The 19,136-nt window shown below is 56.5% G+C and overlaps 6 protein-coding genes across 6 annotated transcripts; 3 read left to right on the top strand and 3 right to left on the bottom strand.

Moving 5' to 3' along the window:
• Positions 1–7: 7 nt before the first annotated feature.
• On the bottom strand, positions 8–7,725 carry BCV69DRAFT_301420 (beach-domain-containing protein; the record flags this gene model as incomplete). Its single annotated transcript, XM_025494558.1, has 2 exons — positions 8–7,369; positions 7,459–7,725. The coding sequence occupies 2 exons, from the start codon at positions 7,723–7,725 to the stop codon at positions 8–10; spliced, it is 7,629 nt and encodes a 2,542-aa protein (XP_025345444.1).
• Positions 7,726–8,496: 771 nt separating this feature from the next.
• On the top strand, positions 8,497–10,964 carry BCV69DRAFT_314808 (heat shock protein 70). Its single transcript, XM_025495149.1, has 2 exons — positions 8,497–8,920; positions 9,033–10,964. Exons 1-2 carry the CDS (start codon positions 8,685–8,687, stop codon positions 10,876–10,878), a joined length of 2,082 nt encoding a protein of 693 aa, XP_025345443.1. The 5' UTR covers positions 8,497–8,684; the 3' UTR covers positions 10,879–10,964.
• An 829-nt stretch (positions 10,965–11,793) lies between these two features.
• On the top strand, positions 11,794–12,577 carry BCV69DRAFT_288543 (putative TIM17-mitochondrial inner membrane import translocase subunit; the record flags this gene model as incomplete). Its single annotated transcript, XM_025493633.1, has 2 exons — positions 11,794–11,919; positions 12,263–12,577. The coding sequence occupies 2 exons, from the start codon at positions 11,794–11,796 to the stop codon at positions 12,575–12,577; spliced, it is 441 nt and encodes a 146-aa protein (XP_025345442.1).
• A 199-nt stretch (positions 12,578–12,776) lies between these two features.
• Positions 12,777–14,460, bottom strand: BCV69DRAFT_80544 (hypothetical protein). Its single transcript, XM_025495548.1, has one exon. It carries the CDS (start codon positions 14,014–14,016, stop codon positions 12,865–12,867), a length of 1,152 nt encoding a protein of 383 aa, XP_025345441.1. The 5' UTR covers positions 14,017–14,460; the 3' UTR covers positions 12,777–12,864.
• A 153-nt stretch (positions 14,461–14,613) lies between these two features.
• On the top strand, positions 14,614–16,176 carry BCV69DRAFT_314805 (5-methylaminomethyl-2-thiouridylate-methyltransferase; the record flags this gene model as incomplete). Its single annotated transcript, XM_025495148.1, has 1 exon — positions 14,614–16,176. The coding sequence occupies one exon, from the start codon at positions 14,614–14,616 to the stop codon at positions 16,174–16,176; it is 1,563 nt and encodes a 520-aa protein (XP_025345440.1).
• A 1,393-nt stretch (positions 16,177–17,569) lies between these two features.
• On the bottom strand, positions 17,570–19,050 carry BCV69DRAFT_80424 (hypothetical protein). The gene is made up of 4 exons (XM_025495547.1): positions 18,669–19,050; positions 17,910–18,601; positions 17,816–17,825; positions 17,570–17,709 (listed from the first exon to the last, which is right to left on the bottom strand). The coding sequence occupies exons 1-4, from the start codon at positions 18,859–18,861 to the stop codon at positions 17,690–17,692; spliced, it is 915 nt and encodes a 304-aa protein (XP_025345439.1). The 5' UTR covers positions 18,862–19,050; the 3' UTR covers positions 17,570–17,689.
• Between the last annotated feature and the right edge of the window lie 86 nt (positions 19,051–19,136).

Here is a 19,136-nt window from a genome sequence, read left to right as displayed (position 1 = left end):
GTTCCTCCTACGCAGCAGAGCAGACGTCCCGACAGGGTGGACAGAATCTCATACTGCCAAACGGACTGCCCTGAATCGAGTCCGAGCACGCTCCACAGAAGATCCCTCCACAACCCCTGCACGTCCTGCGCGTTTCCAGTACCCCCCACCTCTTTGAGCAACCCATGCAATGATCGCTAATTCCCTCTGGTACTCCGAAGGCCTCTCCGGGAAAAGTCCAGACATTGATTCGTCCCGCCTCATCACCCGTGAAGAGGGTACGGCCGGCATTGGCCAGGGCAATGGCGGTGATGTTGCAAGGTGGTGAGGAGCTCAGACGATCTTGGTGCTCAAAGACGTGGAAGGGTTGCAGCTTCCAGCGCAAAGTGGGGCGCTCTGATCCGTCCTCTGGCGCACCAACAACCTCTTCGCCAGACTCTCCCTGGGACTTGATAGCCTTGGGGTCCTCGTCCATGTGTTCGCAGCTCCAAGCGATGACCTTGCCTTTGTGACCCGTGAGGAGAATGGCCAACCTCCCCGTGTGCGAATCTTTTGAGATGAAGCTAATAGTCGAGATTGGCTCAGACAGTCGCGAGCTGGCCGCTACGTGTGCCAGCAGTTCACCATTGATGGACCAGAGGTAGACATCTTGACCCGAAGCAGTTGCGACGTGTCCTTCCTCCTCATCTACGGCCACCTGAGTTACAGGACCACTATGTCCCCAGAGCGACCGAACGTACTCTCCCCGATTCGTGTCCCACACAATGGCCGTCTCATCGTCACTGCCACTGACGGCGATGCGCCAGCTCTGCGAGGCAGCAAGGCAAGTGACGGCAGCGGTATGTCCTCGAAGGGGCTGCTGCAGCTGGAGCTCACGAGCAGTCACATCGACTTTCCACAGCAGAACCATACCGTCTTTACAGCCTGCGACGACCACGACTGGGCCGGCCTGAGTCATGCAGAGGATCTGCTCGATGCCGGCCTGCTCGGCTACAGCAATTGGCCGCGCTGGGTCAGTCGACTTGAACATGCGGAGGGAGCCATCGAGGTGTCCGGCAGAGAGGGAGACGCCCAATTTTGGCATGATGAGATAATCTGAAGGGGAGCCGTACGCCTTTTCGGGATTGTCTGCGTAGATGAAGTGGCATTTGCTCTTGAGCGTACGCAGCGGAACGATACTCTGAATGGCCATCCACGGACTCGTATGCAGCTCAAAGGTCTTGTCAGCAGCTTTACGAGGCACGTGCGGTCTCTCGAAGAGTCGAGCAGGGCAGACGCCAAAGTTCCACACGGTCTGCGATGCTGCTCGTCGCTCATTTGCGTCGGTCATACTATCGAGATCAACTTCCCCAGGGTATGACAAGGGATGGAAGACATTGAAAGCCTTGATCGCCTCTTCACCTCCTTGCTTGTAGCCGAAGATCAGGTCGATCCACAAGTGAAGCCGAGATGAGACGTACTCGCTCTCGAGCGCTTCTCGATTCTTCTGCACAAAGACCAGAGGATCGCCTTTAGCCCACGGAGGGAGCTCGACGTCATCAATCTTTGTGCCGGCCTGAGTCGAACCAAAGTCGAAGCGGTTGCGGTTGACAAGGAAGTCCGGCAGGTAGAAGAATTCCGGGGTCAGCTCTCGCACATCGCCACGAGAGACTTCCGAGCTCGACTTCCACGCCTTTTCAATAGAGGCAAATGTCCTCTCGGCCAAGTCGAAGGTACCTCCCTGCAAAGCCATGAGCAACTTCTCAAAGGGTCGCAACCGAATAAGATAGCCAGCAGTCGTTGCAGCTGTACTGAAGTGCGTGCCGTAGTGGAAAGGCGTCTCGTCGATTTCAAGCAGACTCTCGTAGCGTTCCTCAAATTGCTTGCGACGCTCCACAGCTTGTGCTCCCATCGGCAACTCGAGCTTGCGGAAAGAAGCCGGATTGCTCAGATCGAGTTCTTCGCTTTCATAATCCGCCAAGACCCAGGGGAAGACGGGATACTGGCTCAGATCGTTGAAGCTACGCCCCGCGAGGGTATTGAGCTTCATCAGGTAATCGAAGTTGGAGATCTTGCGCTGACGCCATGCTTCGGTAATCACGCCGGCCGTCTGTCGGCTCAGAGCGCCTCCTATGCGAGCTGCAAAGCCACCAATACCCTCGCCGGAGCCTGAGCTTGCTGGCTCTCTGATCCCGTCCTTCATCTGCTCAGCTCCGGTAATCGCCGCTCGACACCGGGAGCCAAGGTCTTTGTAAAGAGCGTTAGCCTCCGTCACCGTGGGCAGAAGCAGCAAGCAGCTCTGGCCATCCTCGAAGAAGAGCTCGAGGGCAGTCCCGCGATGCAGGAATGTACGTCTGTGGACCCGTCGGAGTGCCGACCAGGGCCACTTCTTCGTCTTACCATCACCCTCGAGCTGATCGATCAGGGCCGAAGGTTGGTCCGAATCGGACGACAGCGCTGCAAGAACGTGCTCATCGCGCTCGGCTTCGGGTGCTTGCCATACATTGACCAGCTCTCCATTGCTGCGCTGGAAATAGTCGTCGACGAGGTAGAGGCAGAGTTTGCCTGTGATGCACAGCGCAGCACGACAGTCGATGCCTACCACTCGAGAGGCATTGACTACACCCTCTACTTGATCGCCTCTCTCAAGCGAGCGAAGAACCTTGCGGAACTTGTACTCGTGGTCATCAGCGTCTCCTTGCAGCTGCTCCGAAAGTCCCCCTTCTTGACCAGAGTTGGAGTTGGAAGGTTTCATTCCCGCCGACGTGGGGGTAGCAGGGTCGACATGTTGTCCCTCTTCAGTTGCTGGAGCGGGCTCCGCTGTCACTGCCGGTTCCGCAGAGCTATTCCACGCGTCGCTTACCTCCACAGTCGGCTGCGACGTCGGTACACCTGCTTGCTGGCGCAAGGGCGTATGGTGATCTTCCATCGTCTTGGGCTGCTCCATCAACCGCTTCCGCATCCTGCGAGGCCCTTCAATGGGGTCTAGTTGCCAGACTCTCGCCTCATCCTCTTCAGGCCCTAGCAAGCCCCTCTCGCGATGGAGATCGTCCTCACGCCGTTGCCACTCCAGCGTAGCAGTCTGCGTGAGTTCTTGCACATCGATGAGATGCTTGATGTAGCGATCCTCTTCGCTGGCACACAGCGTGTCCTGCCAGAGGAGAATCCGACGCTGCATCGAGGCAAGAGACCTTTCTTTACTCTCGCTCTGGTCGAGCAATTGACGTAGCTGCGCTACCCGCTCTAAATGCGTGGCGGTATGGAGAGTCTCGGCCGATTTGACGAACCCTGTCCACACTGATTCGTAGACTGTGTCTTCTTCTCCTGCTGGTGCGGAAGAGAGGCTGGACCCTCCAAGATCGGCGGCTTCCAAAGTCAAGAGATCGGTCAGAGTCATCTGCTTCGATGACAATGCTTCTGCAATCATCTCAGGTTGTGTGGAAGCAATGAGCTTCAGAAGCTGCAGACTGGCGCTTGCTGTCTCCTGGCTGTCCGAGCGAACATAGTGCATAGCTCGGTTCACCAGACATTGCAGGAGGAAGGTATCGCCGCTACCGTTTCCGAAGAAGAAAGTCTGCCATTGAGTCATGCGCTCAAATGTTGCAGATACCAGCTCGGCACATGAAAGCCTGTACAGAGCTATGCGATTGAGGCTGCTGTGCAAGCTCGTCAGAGGCAGTGCCAGATCGTTTCGATTTTGCTGCTCGCCCGTGGTTAAGAGCGCAGTGACGGTGTCAAGCAGACGATCTTCCAGAGTCGAACCTTGAGGGACTTCGTACGAAGCTTGCTCGATGTATTCAGCCAAAGCCGCGTACGCCGAAGGGGTCAGCGCTTCATCAGCATTGTCCTTGCCAGCAGTACCGGTAGACGACAGATTCGAGTCAATGCACTTCAAGACCTTGGCAATCAGTGCAAAGCGGAATGCACTTTGCTGTGCCAAGTCGCCAAGAGGAATCGATGCCATGAGGCCGGACATGATCGTTGTGGAGTCAGTGACAAAGACGCTCTCGGTGGCCAACCTAGCCAGCAATTCCAAGAGATCATTACAGCTCTTCTCCTCCGAGGTCATCTCTTCCTCTTCCAGCTGGGTCCTGTCGCCAAGGACATGAGACTCGAGAGCCTCGCAAAGTGCGCTCAAGATTTGTGAAGAGAACAGTAGCTCTCTCCACGCGACCGACTGAGCGGCGTGAGACTGAATCAAGGCTGCTGTCTCCCGAATCATCACCTGTTGACTATTGCTCCGAAAGCTATCCGCCAGACTCTTTGCATCGAGATTCATCGAGTTACTGCGTCTACGGGCATGGCGGCGTTCCTTCGATGCTGGCGACGGCACATCCATAGTCTCTGATGGACGAGCTCTGCTCAACACAGGTCGCCGGCGTGCCGAGGCAGTATCCAGTCTGCCCGAAGATGTATCCAGCGACTCGCGTAGACAACCAAGAATGACCCGAAGCATCGGAGCACAGTATACTTTCTTGGGAGGAGCGAACAGATGGCTCAATGTCGTATTCTGCTGACGCTCCTGTCCAAAGAGGACAGAGAAGCAAATCGGTAGTACTGAGGGCTCAGCCCAGAAGTGGGGCACTAGTCGATCCAAGACCTTCCAGCCTCCAGTGGTGGTGAGCCGCTCAACGTACGCTGGTTCACGAATTAGAAGGCGGGAGAGAAGCTCCAATGACAGGACTGCTGCTCTGCTCTCTGCTTGTGGGTGCAAAAAGAGCATGAGCCATTTGATATTGACAACCTGACCGAACTTCGAAAGGAAGGCAGGTCGGTCGAGCGCGAGCGAGGCGAAAGTCTCAAAGACTTGCAAGGGCAGGTCGACAGTGATATCTGCCGACATCGATACCGGTCTGCTGTTGCTGAGCTTGATGGAACCACTTTGTCGTCGAGACGGTGTTTCCGCTTGGTCCCGATGCGCCAATTGTGAGGCAAGATAGGAGGTCAGGGATCGAAGAGACACGTCTGACCAAGCGGTTATGAGCAGGTTGCGAAGTGCATCAAGGATATGTCGCATGAGCTCCTTGTCTGGCTGCTTGTTCCGTAGAGCATACAAGAACTTTTTGAGAATGTTCATCTTTGCGACTCGCTTGATATTGAAGCGCCGATGCTTGGAGCTCCTCAGCAGCGCCGCAAAGTGGCCTAAATGAGCAGTCTGCACAGCAGGAGGTGTCAATGACCACAAGTCGAAGTCCAGGAGGACAATGCGGTACATGATCGGATTGACGAGTGCTGAGCGGTCTGTGGCCTCTTGATCGAGACCTACAGCACTGAGGATCACGGCGAGAGCATCGAGTGTCATGAGATGCGCCTTTTGCCTCAGGAATAGGTTGAGAATCTCATACGCTCGAGCCTGCTCGGCATCTTCGCATAGCCTCCAGCTGTTCTTGAGTAGTTGTAGAAAGATTGTCAATGATTCCAACAAAGCAATTGAAGAGGTAGCGGAGCCAATCAAGGTGAGGGGTACTGAACATCCGCCGGCTTTCCAGATGACATCGTCTAGCCGCGAAGGGACAATCATAGTAGGCGAACCGTACACTTTGGCGTAGCCAAAAGAGGCTGCAGCGGCTTCGCGAGTCAATGTGACACCCTGATTTAGCAGCACTGTGGTGTCTGGCCTGTGGCTCAGCGGCAGGTCCGAGCTTGCCGAGCTCGGCCGAGTACGAATGGCTGTGCAACTGGCATTGAAGGCAAAGTAGAAGCGCTCTTCGTTGAACAGTTCGCTGGATCTCCCTGCGATAGCTGTCACCAGGGGGTGTCTTGACAGCTCTTTTTCAGCCGCACTGGCTGCCATGCCTCCAGCCGCTCCGTCTTTTGTCAGACTTCGCACCACCGCGTCGAGCCGCAAATTGATCGCTGTACTGGCCTGGTAGGTGAGGAAGCGACCGAGAGAGTCCTGCAAGTTGCCTCTGTAGGAGGGACCTAGCTGTTTCAAAACGAGTCCGAAGTCGGCAGGTAGACACTGGTCGACAAGATACGCCGGGCCGAGGGTCCACTTCTGCTGACTTCGGTTGCGGGCAGGCATCTGCTCTACAGAAGGAGCCGTTCCGAAGACGGCTCGGACTGGGGCGCCCGTAGCAGGCGGGCTGGGTGGCCAGACAGCGTGTAGCTGTTCTACAAGCACACCATCAATGTAAAGCTGAGCTGGTGAGACCTGGGCGTTGCTCTTCGGTCTTTGGTGAACAAAGGCAAAGTGATACAGTCGTTGCGGCTCGAATTTGAAGCTGGTGAATTCGGCCGGCGCCACGCTAGAATGCGTCGTGTATCGCAGGTGGCTTCGATCTGGCGTGATCTCGAGCTTGACCGAGCATGTCCGCTGTGCGTCAAAGAGATGAAGCAACCCTACCGGATGAGCTGGATCTGGTCTGTCGATGGAAAACGTGGTAAAGTATGACCATCCTTGAGAGTTTGCGCCAGGCGGGAAAGGCCTTTGCAGACTGGAGACAGCTACCGAAGAGTGCCCATAGGTAGACATGTCAAAGGTCACTGAATTGGGCCGCACCGCCGCATTTGCGAGGTCAACGAGGAGTCTTCGCAGAATGCTTTTTACGCTCTCGTCGCCAGAAGCCGACGAGACAGTAGATAGTAAGAGCTTTCCATCGGCATCTGGAAGCCCTACAACGTCGTACGCTCGCTTCATCACTGACAAACAGCGCTCTGCCAGTAAGCCGTTGCCGTGTGCGTTGATGACGTATGATAGAAGGTGATGGGTGATGCAAGTCTCTTTGAGCGCCGTACTATTGGAGCTTTTTTCCTCTAGTAGAGCTTCCAAGATGCCCGTGATAACCAGCCAGAGATCCTCTGTCTCAGCATCGACGTTGACAATGTCCTCGACGATCAGCTCCACGACTTGTGGTAATAGCAGATCTCCCAGCCATTGCTTTTCGATTTGCTTTGCCAAAGTCGAGCCACTACTGCCGTCCGCCTTCGAGGTCGAGGCTTGAAATCGCAACTGCTCCAATGTTGAAGGCTTGGACGAGACATCTCCTAACGCAAGACCTAGGAGAGCTGCAAAGAAGTGATCAGGACTCGTGACGCGAAGGTTCGACACCTCTAGCGCGGATGCTAGGCCGTCCCATCCGACTGCGATTTCGAAGGCGAGGAGATTGCGATGATGCCTTGCAATGACCTCTGCCAAGATGGCGAGAGTCAGTCTGAAGACTTCCGCGCTAAGCCTCTGATCTTGCGAAGCGTACGCTTCTTCAGCCTTGGTAGAGTCCTGCTCCTCGCTGTCCGCACCTTGTCCACTAGCATCGTTAGTGATTTCTTGCCGAGCCTCTGCTTCAGCTCCTAGCGAGCTCAATACCTGAACGAGGACCAAGAAGCCTCCAAGCGCAGCAAAATCTTCTCTGACGTGACTATCTCGGCCAGCATTCGAGGTGAGGCTGTGTAATTGCGAGACCAGTAGCAGCTGAATGGTTGATACGGAGACCAAGATCATGTCAGATGATGTGCATGTATCCTATCGCGGCAGTCCGTATCAAGCACATGTTGACTTACTTTGGCGTCTAGATCTTTGGCTGCTACACCTGCTGTGTTGTGTAGCAGAGCTCGCAGCTCCTCTCTTACGCTAGATCGCCTCTCACTTGCAATTGTAGGCGCCTTGGTGGTTGGCAGCTCCTTTGCGGGCGATGCTATCGGAGATGGGGGAGCATCAGGCAAGGGCTTGGGGGCGGGTGAGGTCGGACTCGAGGAAGAGGACGAGGGGGGCTGGGACGACAGAGACCGAAAGAGGGAGAAAGGTCTGGAGGGCGGGGGCGTGGCCATGGTGGGCTGACTAGCCGAGGGGAGCGGAAGGTGGGCTCCACAGAGCCTAATCTGCCGTCGGTGCCTCCCTTCACGGCCGACGCTGGATTTGCAGAGGCGATGTGCGATGTCAGAAGGGAGGGGGAGCTAGGGGGGCTTTTGACACAGAAGAGGGTGAAGAAGGTCAAGACAGCATTGGTAGTCGTGTGAGGCGAGCCTGTGAGACAGGGCGGGTGAAGCTGTGGGAATGTATTTCGTTCGCAGCCACGCCCGGCGCCTCATGCGGGAAGGCCAGACAGTCGGGGCCACAGAAATCTCCAAGGCACAACGGAAAGGCCGCGAAGACGGTTGAGACCAGGCAAGGTGGAGAGTGTGTCAAGAGCATTACAATTTGGCATCAACGAGGGTGGGGCGCCCTTCTCAGACAGTGTACTCTTATGAGGCTACTGGCTCTACGATATCTGCTGGTGTACAGTCGCGAGGGCGGCGCTTTGGTCGTCGCGCCCCTTGAGAGGAGGTGTTGGTCTCTGAGGGGGGGGCGCGGCGTGGCGTGGCTGGGCTGCGATTTAACTCGAGGGCGGGGGTGCGTGTGTGTGTGTGTGTGTGTGTGTGGGTGTGGGTGTGGGTGTGTGCGTGCTGGCTGGCGGGGGAAGGGACGGAAGGGGCTGCCTGGCTTCCAGCGTGGAGCTGCTACGTGTCAGGCGGAAAGGAGAGGGACGAGGTGCGTGCAGCCATTTCTTCTTCCTCCTTCGCTGCTGCCTCTTGAACCCCCCCCTTTTTGTCACAACAACACCTCCTCTTCCTTCTTTACCACAAAGTCACTCCCTCGCGAGTTCACCTCAACACCAACTGCCCCTACTCAGCATCGCCATCAAGAGCGCATAGCTGCACCTCGTCCTCAACAGCAAAGATCCTCGTCACCATCAGCATACCCTCGTTACCCCATTGGCGCCAAGAAATCACTCCCTCGCCTCGTCCAAATGGCATACCTCAAGACGTCCCTGACGCCAAGTCAGAGGAGAAGGGTCGCTGGTAACAAGCGATCCTCTTCATCACTCCTCAAGTCCCTCTCACCACTCAACGTCATCTTTGCATTCCTCGCAATCTTTGCATTTGCCACGACGTTTGCACCAGGCAGCAACTTCGGTGGTGTTGCTGCCCAGGACCAGAAGCGAAGCGAATACGGATCCGTCATCGGTATCGATCTTGGAACAACGTGAGTACATGCGTGACATTGACTTCGTCAGCAGCTGTGCTCCTCGAGTGGCTGCAAATTGGCAGCATAATTCAGCTCTGTTGCTGACTCTTCCACATTCTCCCCCTCGCAGCTACTCATGTGTCGGTATTCAGAGGCAAGGACGCGTAGAGATTATCACAAACGACCAAGGAAACCGTATCACTCCCTCGTACGTCGCCTTCACCCCCGAGGATGAGCGTTTGATTGGAGACGCCGCCAAGAACCAAGCCGCTCAGAACCCAGAAAACACAATCTTTGACGCCAAGCGTCTCATCGGAAGGAAGTGGGGAGACAAGGACGTCACAAAAGACGCCAAGAACTTCCCCTTTGACCTCGTTGAGAAGGCCGGCAAGCCCGCTATCAAGGTCAATGTCCGTGGTAACGACCGCACCTTCACCCCCGAGGAGGTCAGCGCCATGATTCTGCAAAAGATGAAGGAGACCGCTGAGGCCTATCTCGGCCACAAGGTCACCCACGCCGTCGTCACTGTCCCCGCCTACTTCAACGACGCTCAGCGAACTGCCACCAAGGACGCCGGTACCATTGCCGGTCTGACCGTTCTGCGAATCGTCAATGAGCCCACTGCCGCCGCTATCGCTTACGGTCTCGACAAGAAGGGTGAGGCTCAAATCATCGTCTACGACTTGGGAGGTGGAACATTCGATGTCTCCCTTCTCTCCATCGAGGACGGTGTCTTCGAGGTGCTTGCTACCGCCGGTGACACTCACCTTGGTGGTGAGGACTTTGACAACCGAGTTTCCGACTACATGCTCAAGCAGTTCCAGAAGAAGGAGAGCCTGGATGCCCGCTCCAACAAGCGATCCGTCGGCAAGCTGAAGCGCGAGGTCGAGCGAGCCAAGAGGACCCTCTCCAGCCAGATGTCTACCAAGATCGAAATCGAGAACTTCTTCGAGGGCAAGGACCTGTCTGAGACTCTGACTCGAGCCAAGTTCGAGGAGCTCAATGCCGACCTTTTCCGTAAGACCATGAAGCCCGTTGAGCAGGTCCTGAAGGACGCTGGTGTCAAGAAGGAGGACATCGACGATGTCGTCCTCGTCGGTGGTTCTACCCGTATCCCCAAGGTTCAGCAGCTGCTCAAGGACTTCTTCGATGGCAAGGAGCCTTCCAAGGGAATCAACCCCGACGAGGCCGTCGCTTGGGGCGCTGCTGTTCAGGGAGGTGTCTTGGCTGGTGAGGAGGGATCCGAAGGTCTTCTTCTCATCGACGTCAACCCTTTGACTCTCGGTATCGAGACCACTGGAGGTGTCATGACCAAGCTCATCCCCCGAAACACCGTCGTGCCAACCAAGAAGAGCCAGATTTTCTCCACTGCCACGGACAACCAGCACACCGTCTCCATCCAAGTCTTTGAGGGCGAGCGATCCATGACCAAGGACTGCAACCAGCTGGGCAAGTTCGAGCTGACCAACATCCCACCTGCTCCTCGTGGAGTACCTCAGATCGAGGTCACCTTTGAGCTGGACGCCAATGGAATCATGAAGGTCATGGCTGCAGACAAGGGTACCGGCAAGTCCGAGTCGATTACCATTACCAATGACAAGGGTCGTCTGACGCCCGAGGACATTGAGCGCATGGTCAAGGAGGCGGAGGAGTTTGCCGAGCAGGACGAGGCCATCCGCAAGAAGGTCGAGGTGGTGAACCAGTACCAGTCCTTCATTTCCTCTCTGCAGGCTCAGATTGCCGACAAGGAGGGTCTAGGTGGTAAGCTGGACAAGGCCGACAAGGAGGCCATCCGAACAGCCCTCAAGGACGGAACCACCTGGATGGAGGAGAACCCAGAGGCCGAGGCTAGCGACATTGAGGAGCAGCTGAGCGAGCTGCAGGCTACCGTTGCGCCGATCACTGCCAAGGTGTACAGTGGTGGAGCTGGAGGTGCTACCGATGATGAGCCTCTGTACGGTCACGACGAGCTCTAGATGAGATGCTAGGGAGAGAGCATAGCTAGAAGACCCAGAGCGGATAGGAAAGGGGTTGCAGCGAACTTTATTGTGTGCGGAGAGAGAAAGAGAGAAAAATTCATCATCATTGCCAACGAACAGCGTTCATTCATATGCCCTCGACTGCCACTGCTCGTGTCGTGTCGTGTCGTGTCTTGTCTCTTCTTGTCTTGATCGTACTTTGGTCTTGCATGAAGTCTGAGTGAGGCTCCAGAATTGAGTTGAAATACTTTTGAGGTCCGGAACGGAAGGAGCGCGCGGGCTTGCATCAGACATGAGCCACTGGCTTGCTCACCCCCCACCCGCCCAGCCACTGGCTCGCTCGCTCACTGGAGGTCGACCACTGAGCCAGAGCCAGATACTTTTTTGATCTTCGGAAGTGAGACGAACCACCTCACTTTCACTTCACTTCACCTCTGACCACTTTCTCTCAGACTTACACGTATTGCCTCATAAACATCGAGCCATCGAGACAGCTAGGGTAGCTACTTGATACTGTCATCGCTACTAGGTCAAGTCATCGAGACCGCTACAAGCTTCTCTCTGTTGCTTCTGCTTTGAAGAGCTCGAGCTTAGGCGCCACTGGTCCTTTTCCTCGAGAGAACTGAAATCTGCAGGGCTCCGATTATAGGAGACAGTCACAAGAGTCTGCACATCGAGCATACCGTACCATACACAAGCGGAGCGCTTCTGGCCACCTCGTCCTATTCCTTGTCTCTTCAGCTTTTCAGCAGCAAGACGTTCTCTTCCTCTCAGCAGGTGACGGCAACGACCTTCAGCTCCTCTCCCTACGCCGTCCTCAGCCTCTTTAGGCCCATCCCTGTCCTAGGCTAGCCACTACTACTACTCCTCTTCTACTTTTCAACCCCAGACCCCTGTTACACAGTCGCAAGCATGGCAGGCCACGATCGTGATCCCTGCCCGTATGTGATCTTGAATGACCTGGGAGGAGCTTATGCGATGGGTTTGACGGGTGGTACGATTTGGCATGGGATTAAAGGAGCGAGGAACGCACCGAGGGTGAGTCTGAGTCTGAGTTGGATTAGATGGAGTGGTGGGACGGAGATGGTTTAAGGGATTCAGAGGAGGAGAAGCTGGTTCAGGAGGGGGGAATTGCTGGGTTAGGACTGGGGTCGGGCAGGAGATGGACGGGTCGACTGAGTGGTGGAAATGAGCTGGATGAGACGAGATTGGAGGCTGGAACAGGAGGTGGTGGCAGAGCATCGGCCTAAGCCTCTGCTGGTCGCCGATCCTCACGCTGGCGATGTTCTGGCCGAGAACGGCGCCCGGGCACCAATCGGTAGCCCCCCATGCTGAATCACTTCCGCCGATCGCTTACCTTCACCCCCTCTCTCACTCACAGGGCGCTCGTCTACCATCATCAATAGCAGCCATCAAAGCCCGAGCCCCAGTGCTAGGAGGCAACTTTGGAGTCTGGGGTGGCCTCTTCTCAACATACGACTGTACAGTCAAGGCTGTTCGTCAAAAAGAGGACTCGTGGAACGCCATCATTGCCGGATTCATGACTGGTGGATCACTCGCCATTCGTTCGGGACCCAAGACGGCCATTGGATCGGGTATCATGTGTGGTATCCTGTTGGGATGTTTCGAGGGAGTGGGAGTGCTGGTACAGAGGTTGATGAGTGATGGGAATAGACAGATTGCACCAATGATGTGAGTGGTGGAGCTGAGGGCAAGCTACGATGGGCTCAAGAAGCCTGTGCTGACTTCTTCCCCGCCTTTCTTGCCATTGTACCCACAGTCCAGACGCAGCAGCCACAAACCCATCGACACCGAATCTCTCACTACCAACAGCCCCGGCTTGATACTCCTTCACCCATCCTCTCCTCTCCCTCCCTTGGGCTCCCCTCCCACCCCTGCCTCACGTCTTCGCTGTGTATTTTCTTTAGTCGCTCTTCCCCTGTTACACCACCCCACACACCACTTTATCAATCAGCAAAGGCCTCAGCATAGACGCACAAGCGAGCAGGCGAAGCAAAGCGAGGTGAAGCATGGTCGACAGCAGCTGGTAGAACAGAATGACGTCTTTTGTATAGAGATGCGCAACAGTATTGTACAGGGAGTGAGGTAAGGAATAGCAGCCGAAGAAAGGGGGCATCTTTCTCTCAGAGATTGATAGGCTCGGAGCCTGCAGAGATGGCATCGATGAGCAGGGGCAGACGAGAGTCCTTGCCAGCTAGTGTAAGGTTGGGTTCTCTCTGCAGACGTGCAAAGCAATATGTTCTGGGTCAGCTTCAAATCGCCTTGTGCAGTCAATTGCTGCGAGGCTCTACTTACCCGCCTAAGACTATCCAATTCGTCTCCAAAGCTTTCGGTGAAGAGTCTCATCCAGTCTTCAGAATCCTCCACTGCAGGCCGGCGCAGGTGCTCGTATCGAGCCTTTCTCCTAGCAGCCTCAATCTCGCTCTCTCCCCGTCTTCCTCCTCCCACCCTCCCTCTCCCCAGTCCCGCTCCCGAGGCGGCCTCCGCACGAGCCTTGGCCTCTGACTCCTCCTTCTCACGCTTCTCATCCGCTAGTCGTCGTCTCTCTACCGTAGCGAGAAAATCAGGTGAGAGCGGGCGAGGCAAGGAGGAAGCGGGTGCTGGGAGCAAGGTGAGATGACCAAGAGTGTAGTCACCCCGGATCGAGTCTTCGATGATGCCACGGAGGACCGCCTCATCGTCGTACACTGGCTCGGGTGATTCTGGTCGGGTGGTACGAGTAGTGTAGGGCTGAGGATCTGCGGCCCTTGTGAGGCGAGAGGCGGCGTCGGCGCTGCTAGCGGAGGAGCTGGAACTGGAGGAGGAAGAAGAGGAAGAGCTTGAGTCGCTATCTGAGTCTTGACTGCTTTCTAGGTCCACATCCATCGTGTTCGTCCTTCTTTTGCCAGCTGCTCGCCTCCCTCTAGCTGTGCTTGTTGGAGCCGGAGCCGGAGCCTGGTCAGGGGCAGGGGCGGACTCTTCATCGGATGAGGAATCTGACGAGGATGAGGATGAAGAGGAGGACGAAGAGGATGACGACGAGGACGCTTCAAGGGCTGCATTGGTACGAGCTTTGCGCACCCTACGCCTCTTCCTTCCCCCTCCTGCAGCGGATCCTGATGCTTTCGGTGGCATGTCAGATGGCAGTGCCTTGCGTACTTGTACTGTCTTGGTATGGTGCGGTGAGGTAGACTAGTCTGCGTACGCCCCTGGGGGGGAAGGAGTGACTGACTTCGACTGCAGACCCAAAATTCCCGCGGGAGATGCGGAAAGGGACAAAAATCAGACCTTGGAGGAAACGGCAGCAAGGGCATTGCCTCGTGTACATCCTACCACTTCTACAACCTCTCTTCAGATTGAGCTTCAGCATGATACTCCGGTCACACAGCAGCAGATAGCAACATGACGAGCACAGTGGCATCCTCGCTGCGATTGTACTCGTGCTCGCAGAGACCGGGGCGGGCGGCGATGAGGTGGGGGCACTCGTTGCCACTGTATGTGCCCTCGAACCGACCAGGGCAACGCTTCCTGCACAACAAGCAGAATCAAACCAGTATGCGGGGGATTAGCTCTGCTATCTCCTTTGCAAGGGAGGTCCCGGCTCTTTTGCGGCCGCTACATGGTATGCATCATCGTCGCTATACCACCTCATCACCTACGGCCCCCTCAATACCTGTACCCCTGCCCCCCTGGTCACCTCAGCCGCGAGCAGGTGACACCGTCTACATTGCCATGTCAGGCGGTGTGGACTCCTCTGTCATCGCATTGCTCCTCTCCGATCTTTTTCACACCCTGCAAGGAGAGCTCACACTATACCCTGTGTACATGCGCAACTGGTCTACCCTCGAAGAGTCAGACAAATTCGAGCCCGGCTCAGGCGGAGCAGCAGGGTGCGAGTGGCAGCAGGAGTGGGAAGGTGTGCAAGGCGTCTGTCGCCATCTCAAGCTGCCTGAACCAAGATTGATCGATCTCAGCAAGGAGTACTGGAGGGACGTCTTTGCTCCGTCGTTGGACGATTGGGCCGCAGGACTCACGCCCAACCCGGATGTGCTGTGCAATCGGGAGATCAAGTTCGGAGCGCTACTGGATCGACTCATCCCACCTAGCACAAGGGATGCGCAGAGGATCACTCCTCAAGGTCCGAAGAGCTGGCTTGCAACAGGTCACTATGCCCGACTGGTCTACCCGTCTTCAGCAGCCACCAGCGGACAAGTCACAGAGCCTGAGCTGCATCGCGCCTCGCACCGTTTCAAAGACCAAAGCTACTTTCTCTCCTCTGTTCCTGCTACCAGCTTCGCCCACGCTCTATTTCCCTTGGCCAATATCGAAAAGGATCAAGTCAGGAGATTGGCAAAGGCTTATGCATTGCCCACGGCGGAGAAGAAGGAGAGCATGGGACTGTGCTTTGTTGGCAAGCGAGGCAAAGGACAGGAGAAGCGGAGCGAGAACAAACGGTTCGAAGGTGAAGCTGGAGAAGTAGCTGCTCTGACCTCGACCTCCAAACCAAGTCTTTCCCACGCCGGGAGCGATACAAGAAGGGGCGCGGCGCCGACTTTTGGCAGCTGGCTCTCCTCGTACCTCTCGCCCTCATCACCCTACACCTCCCCAGGACCCTTTGTCACTCTCGCAGGAGACGTCCTGGGGCATCATCAAGGGCTCCATACTCTCACCATTGGGCAGAGGGCTCGCCTGCCCGGTCTGTTGCAGAAGTGGTTCGTAGCGCGCAAGGAGGTGGGAGAGATAGGCGATGTTGCGCAGGTGCAGAGAGCTCCAGGAGGAGGACAAGAGGGTAGAGCGATCGTTGTGCCAGGCGCCGATCATCCGCTGCTGCTCTGCACGGCCGTCGAGCTTCCTCTATCCACTTTCAAGTGGGTCGCTCACGGAGGGCCTCCTGCCGAGCTCTTTGCACAGTCTCCAGGCGAGGACGGTCCAGGCATGAAGCTACTAGCGCAGGTGCGCCACCGAACCGAAGAGACACCTTGCCAGGTCACCCTTAGGAGTAGCCCAGGCGACCCTTCTAGCGAAGGCATGCTCCACGTCTCCTTTGCCGCCTCTCTCTCAGCTCCATTCGAGTCTCCTTCTCCGGACGGCCAGGCGACAGCGACCTCACACTCGCCCTCAGCCTCGCCCTTACCCGGTCAAGCTCCCAATGTGCCGGGCCTAAGCCGCGATCCGGCTATGAAGCCCAGTGCCATCTGCCCCGGCCAGGTGCTGGCACTGTATGACGGGAACAGATGTCTGGGCAGCGCAGTCATCCCTGCTGGAGCTGTGAGACTCTTGGGCGAACAGGTGTGAACAAGGAGGTAGGCACTGCGGATGAACAGAGGTTTACTTAGGGATCGTTCGGGTTGATAAGAGGGGAGGATGGGTTCGGATAGGAGATGCGTATACCACCTCTTTTGCAATATTTGTAATATAAGCATTGCCCGAGCCAGGGCTCTATCGATTCCCACATCGGAACGCAGTAGAAGTGTCGACCTCATCGCGGCATTGCAGCTAATGTACAGAGCGCTTCCTCTGCATCTTCAATACTCGCTTCAAGTCTACCCACCACCAGCACCACCCCCACCTCCACGTCTCCACCAACCAAGAGCAGCCACGCTCCCCGCCACCACGACGGAGAAGACGGCCGCTCCACCGAGGAGCGCTATCAGTCCTCCCTCATCTGCTGACCTACTCGCAGAAGAGGGAGAGGATACACCAGAGGCGCCCTTGGCCTCTTTGCCGGCGCGAGTGGAGCGCTTCTTCCTTCTTCTACGACGCACCGCCTGGCCACCTGATGAGGGAGACGTGGGCACCTCGGAGGACTCGCTGCGACCACTACCTCCTACAGCGCCAGCGCCTGCACCAGTCGCGCTGATACCGCTGCGAGCAGTAGTGAAAAAGACATTTCCCGCAGCTTCGTCCTCTTCTTCCTCCTCGGCCTCGAGCTCCAACCGAGCTTCTTCTGCAATAGCTTGGGCCTCCTGCCTTTCCTGTGACGATATCTGGATCGAAGAGTCGAATTTCCGAGCCTCGTCCAAATAAGCCAGTGGCCCGAAGCGGAGAATGAGCTGGGCTTCGCTCAGACTGCCTTCGTCGCCACCAGAGCGAGGCGATGAAGGAGCTGAGGAGGGGGACCCAGGTGGGGAGGCATAATGGGCCATGGACCTCGGGGCGCGCACAAATCCAGCGCCAGTGGAATACTGCCCGTGCGGCTGATAAGGGTTACGAGTATGTCCGGATCCCCATGGGAAGAGCGAAGAGCGACGGTGCGCATTGCTGGCGGTGGAGAGACTGAGTCTGGCGTAGGATACGTACAGCCTGGCTAAAGCTGTCCGGCCTCCTAGAGCTGCCACCATCCTCGGTCGATATGCAGCAGAACGAGTCGACGACTCAGCGTCCCTGCCGCTGTTTCCCTCTTCAGGTATCAAGGGAAGATACTCTTGCACCAGCACGCGCGTTGCGACGGGCAGGTCTGCTTTCCTCCAGCTTCTGACAAAGTACTCGAATGCCTCGTCCAGGCCAGGGCGCGCGATGTTGGCAGACTTTGTCTGATAGCCGATAAGAGCCAGGGAGACAGGGTCCATATTGAACCTCGCCTCATCTCGAGCCGCGTCTTCTATTGAAGTTCGTCGACGTGCCAAGACTGTCTGTGAATCATCACTTTGGAAGCTCAGCGTGCTTTCCGCTGCTGACAGTCGATAGCGTCGAGCTAGAGTCAGATCTTCGTCGTCGTCGACCGAAGTCGAAGGGTCACTAGGAGCTACCCGCCTGTCGGACCGAGTCAGGCCCCGGCGACTCTCCGTCTCGCTCTGGAGAGCCTCAGTCAGAGCGCCTTGCAGAGTGCTTTGAGAAGACGACGTGTCAGGCACCGTTGCTGTCCCTTCGTCGTCTTCTATGTTGCCTTCGACTACGAGAGGCGCTGGACCCGACACAAGCAATGGCCACATACCTCCATCGATCTATACCAAGTGAGGGAATAGATGGCCTGAGTGTCAGGACTTCCAGTCCGCTTACTTCTCGCTCTTCAGATGACTGCAGCTTACCTTGGTCAAGTGTACCGTGAGCAACCGCGCCGTCAATTCGTGATTAGCATCACCGCTGCTCTGCTGACTGACCGAGGTCGCGGATCCAAGTACTTGGCTAGACTGTAGGCTGGCGACCCCGAACTGCTCATTCGAGTCCCCTCCGTAAGATCTTAGAGAGGTGTGAGATGGTGGCGAGATCAGCGAAGCCCTGCCGGTCTCGTCACCTCGCTCGGCATCTGCCGCTCGATGGAAAGGGTACCCCTCAGACGAACTGTTGCCACTTCCTGAGGCATCGCGAGAAGAAGATGAAGTGTTGAGGGAAGCAATACTACGCTGCAGCAGCTCGTAGCTACCGGTGGAAGGGACAGGGGAGGCTGGCCGGCTAGAGTGGCGATGCTGCTCGGGTGAGGGGGCCGAGTCATTGCTGCCGCTGCCGCTTCCATCCCCGCTGGCATTGTCGTGGCGGCTAGCACGTCGCTGAGAGATTGAAGCGCGGCTTTGCTGACCACTGGTGCCCCGTCGATCATTGCTAGGGCCTGCTTCGTGTCCACTTGAGCTCTGTCCACCCCCTGATGTGGTCCTGGATCTGGTGCGACTCCTATGTTGGTGCGCTGGCCTCTCAAGCTGCCAGTAGGAAGTGGTAGGATCAATGCGAGCATACAGCCTAGCTTTGACTACGGGCTCGTACCCTCTGATGCCGGCGATGACGTCTACAGGGGTGGGACAACTCAGTCCATCGCTCCTGGATTCTGCTGTACACAACCAGACCCTACTCACAAGTTGATGCAATAATGACTTCAATGTCTTCTGACCTCACGTCGAGATCCACATAGAATACTATCGTCAGCTGTCCATGGCTTTGATGAGATTGCCATCCCGTCAGCGCGGGGCCATGAATGGACGTCTCGTGGCTACTAGACGGGACGTGCTCCAGGGGAGTGTCAGACGTCGAGGGCTGAGTAGCCGTCATCTTAGGCTACGCGGGGAGCGTGGGTATATGCAGTGCGATCGTGCTCTGACGATAGCTGGACTGTCATCAACAAGCATCCATGATATGGATCAACGGTGTGAGTCTTACCAGTGTCAATGATGGAATGGAGGGGTAAGATGGAAAGGCAGACATTGGACGTCGTGCGTCTTAGTTGATCGCCGCCGCTGCTGCTGCTCCTGATTTCCCCACTGCCGGGAGTGTTGAGGTGCGCTTTCCGTTGAATCCCCGCTACGCAGGGGCCTCCTTCCGCGTGT

The sequence above is a fragment of the Pseudomicrostroma glucosiphilum genome (genome assembly GCF_003144135.1).
Source record: "Pseudomicrostroma glucosiphilum strain MCA 4718 unplaced genomic scaffold BCV69scaffold_17, whole genome shotgun sequence".
Taxonomy (NCBI): domain Eukaryota; kingdom Fungi; phylum Basidiomycota; class Exobasidiomycetes; order Microstromatales; family Microstromataceae; genus Microstroma; species Microstroma glucosiphilum.
This window is presented reverse-complemented; position numbering and strand designations above follow the sequence as displayed.

Excerpts from the sequence above, each read along its gene's own strand:
- BCV69DRAFT_314808 (XM_025495149.1), top strand. The coding sequence starts at position 8,685 with ATGGCATACCTCAAGACGTCCCTGACGCCAAGTCAGAGGAGAAGGGTC. Across the intron at positions 8,921-9,032 it reads GGTATCGATCTTGGAACAAC|CTACTCATGTGTCGGTATTC; the intron begins GTGAGTACATGC and ends TCCCCCTCGCAG.
- BCV69DRAFT_80424 (XM_025495547.1), bottom strand. The coding sequence starts at position 18,861 with ATGACGGCTACTCAGCCCTCGACGTCTGACACTCCCCTGGAGCACGTC. Across the intron at positions 18,602-18,668 it reads AGTCATTATTGCATCAACTT|ACGTCATCGCCGGCATCAGA; the intron begins GTGAGTAGGGTC and ends CCACCCCTGTAG.
- BCV69DRAFT_80544 (XM_025495548.1), bottom strand. The coding sequence starts at position 14,016 with ATGCCACCGAAAGCATCAGGATCCGCTGCAGGAGGGGGAAGGAAGAGG.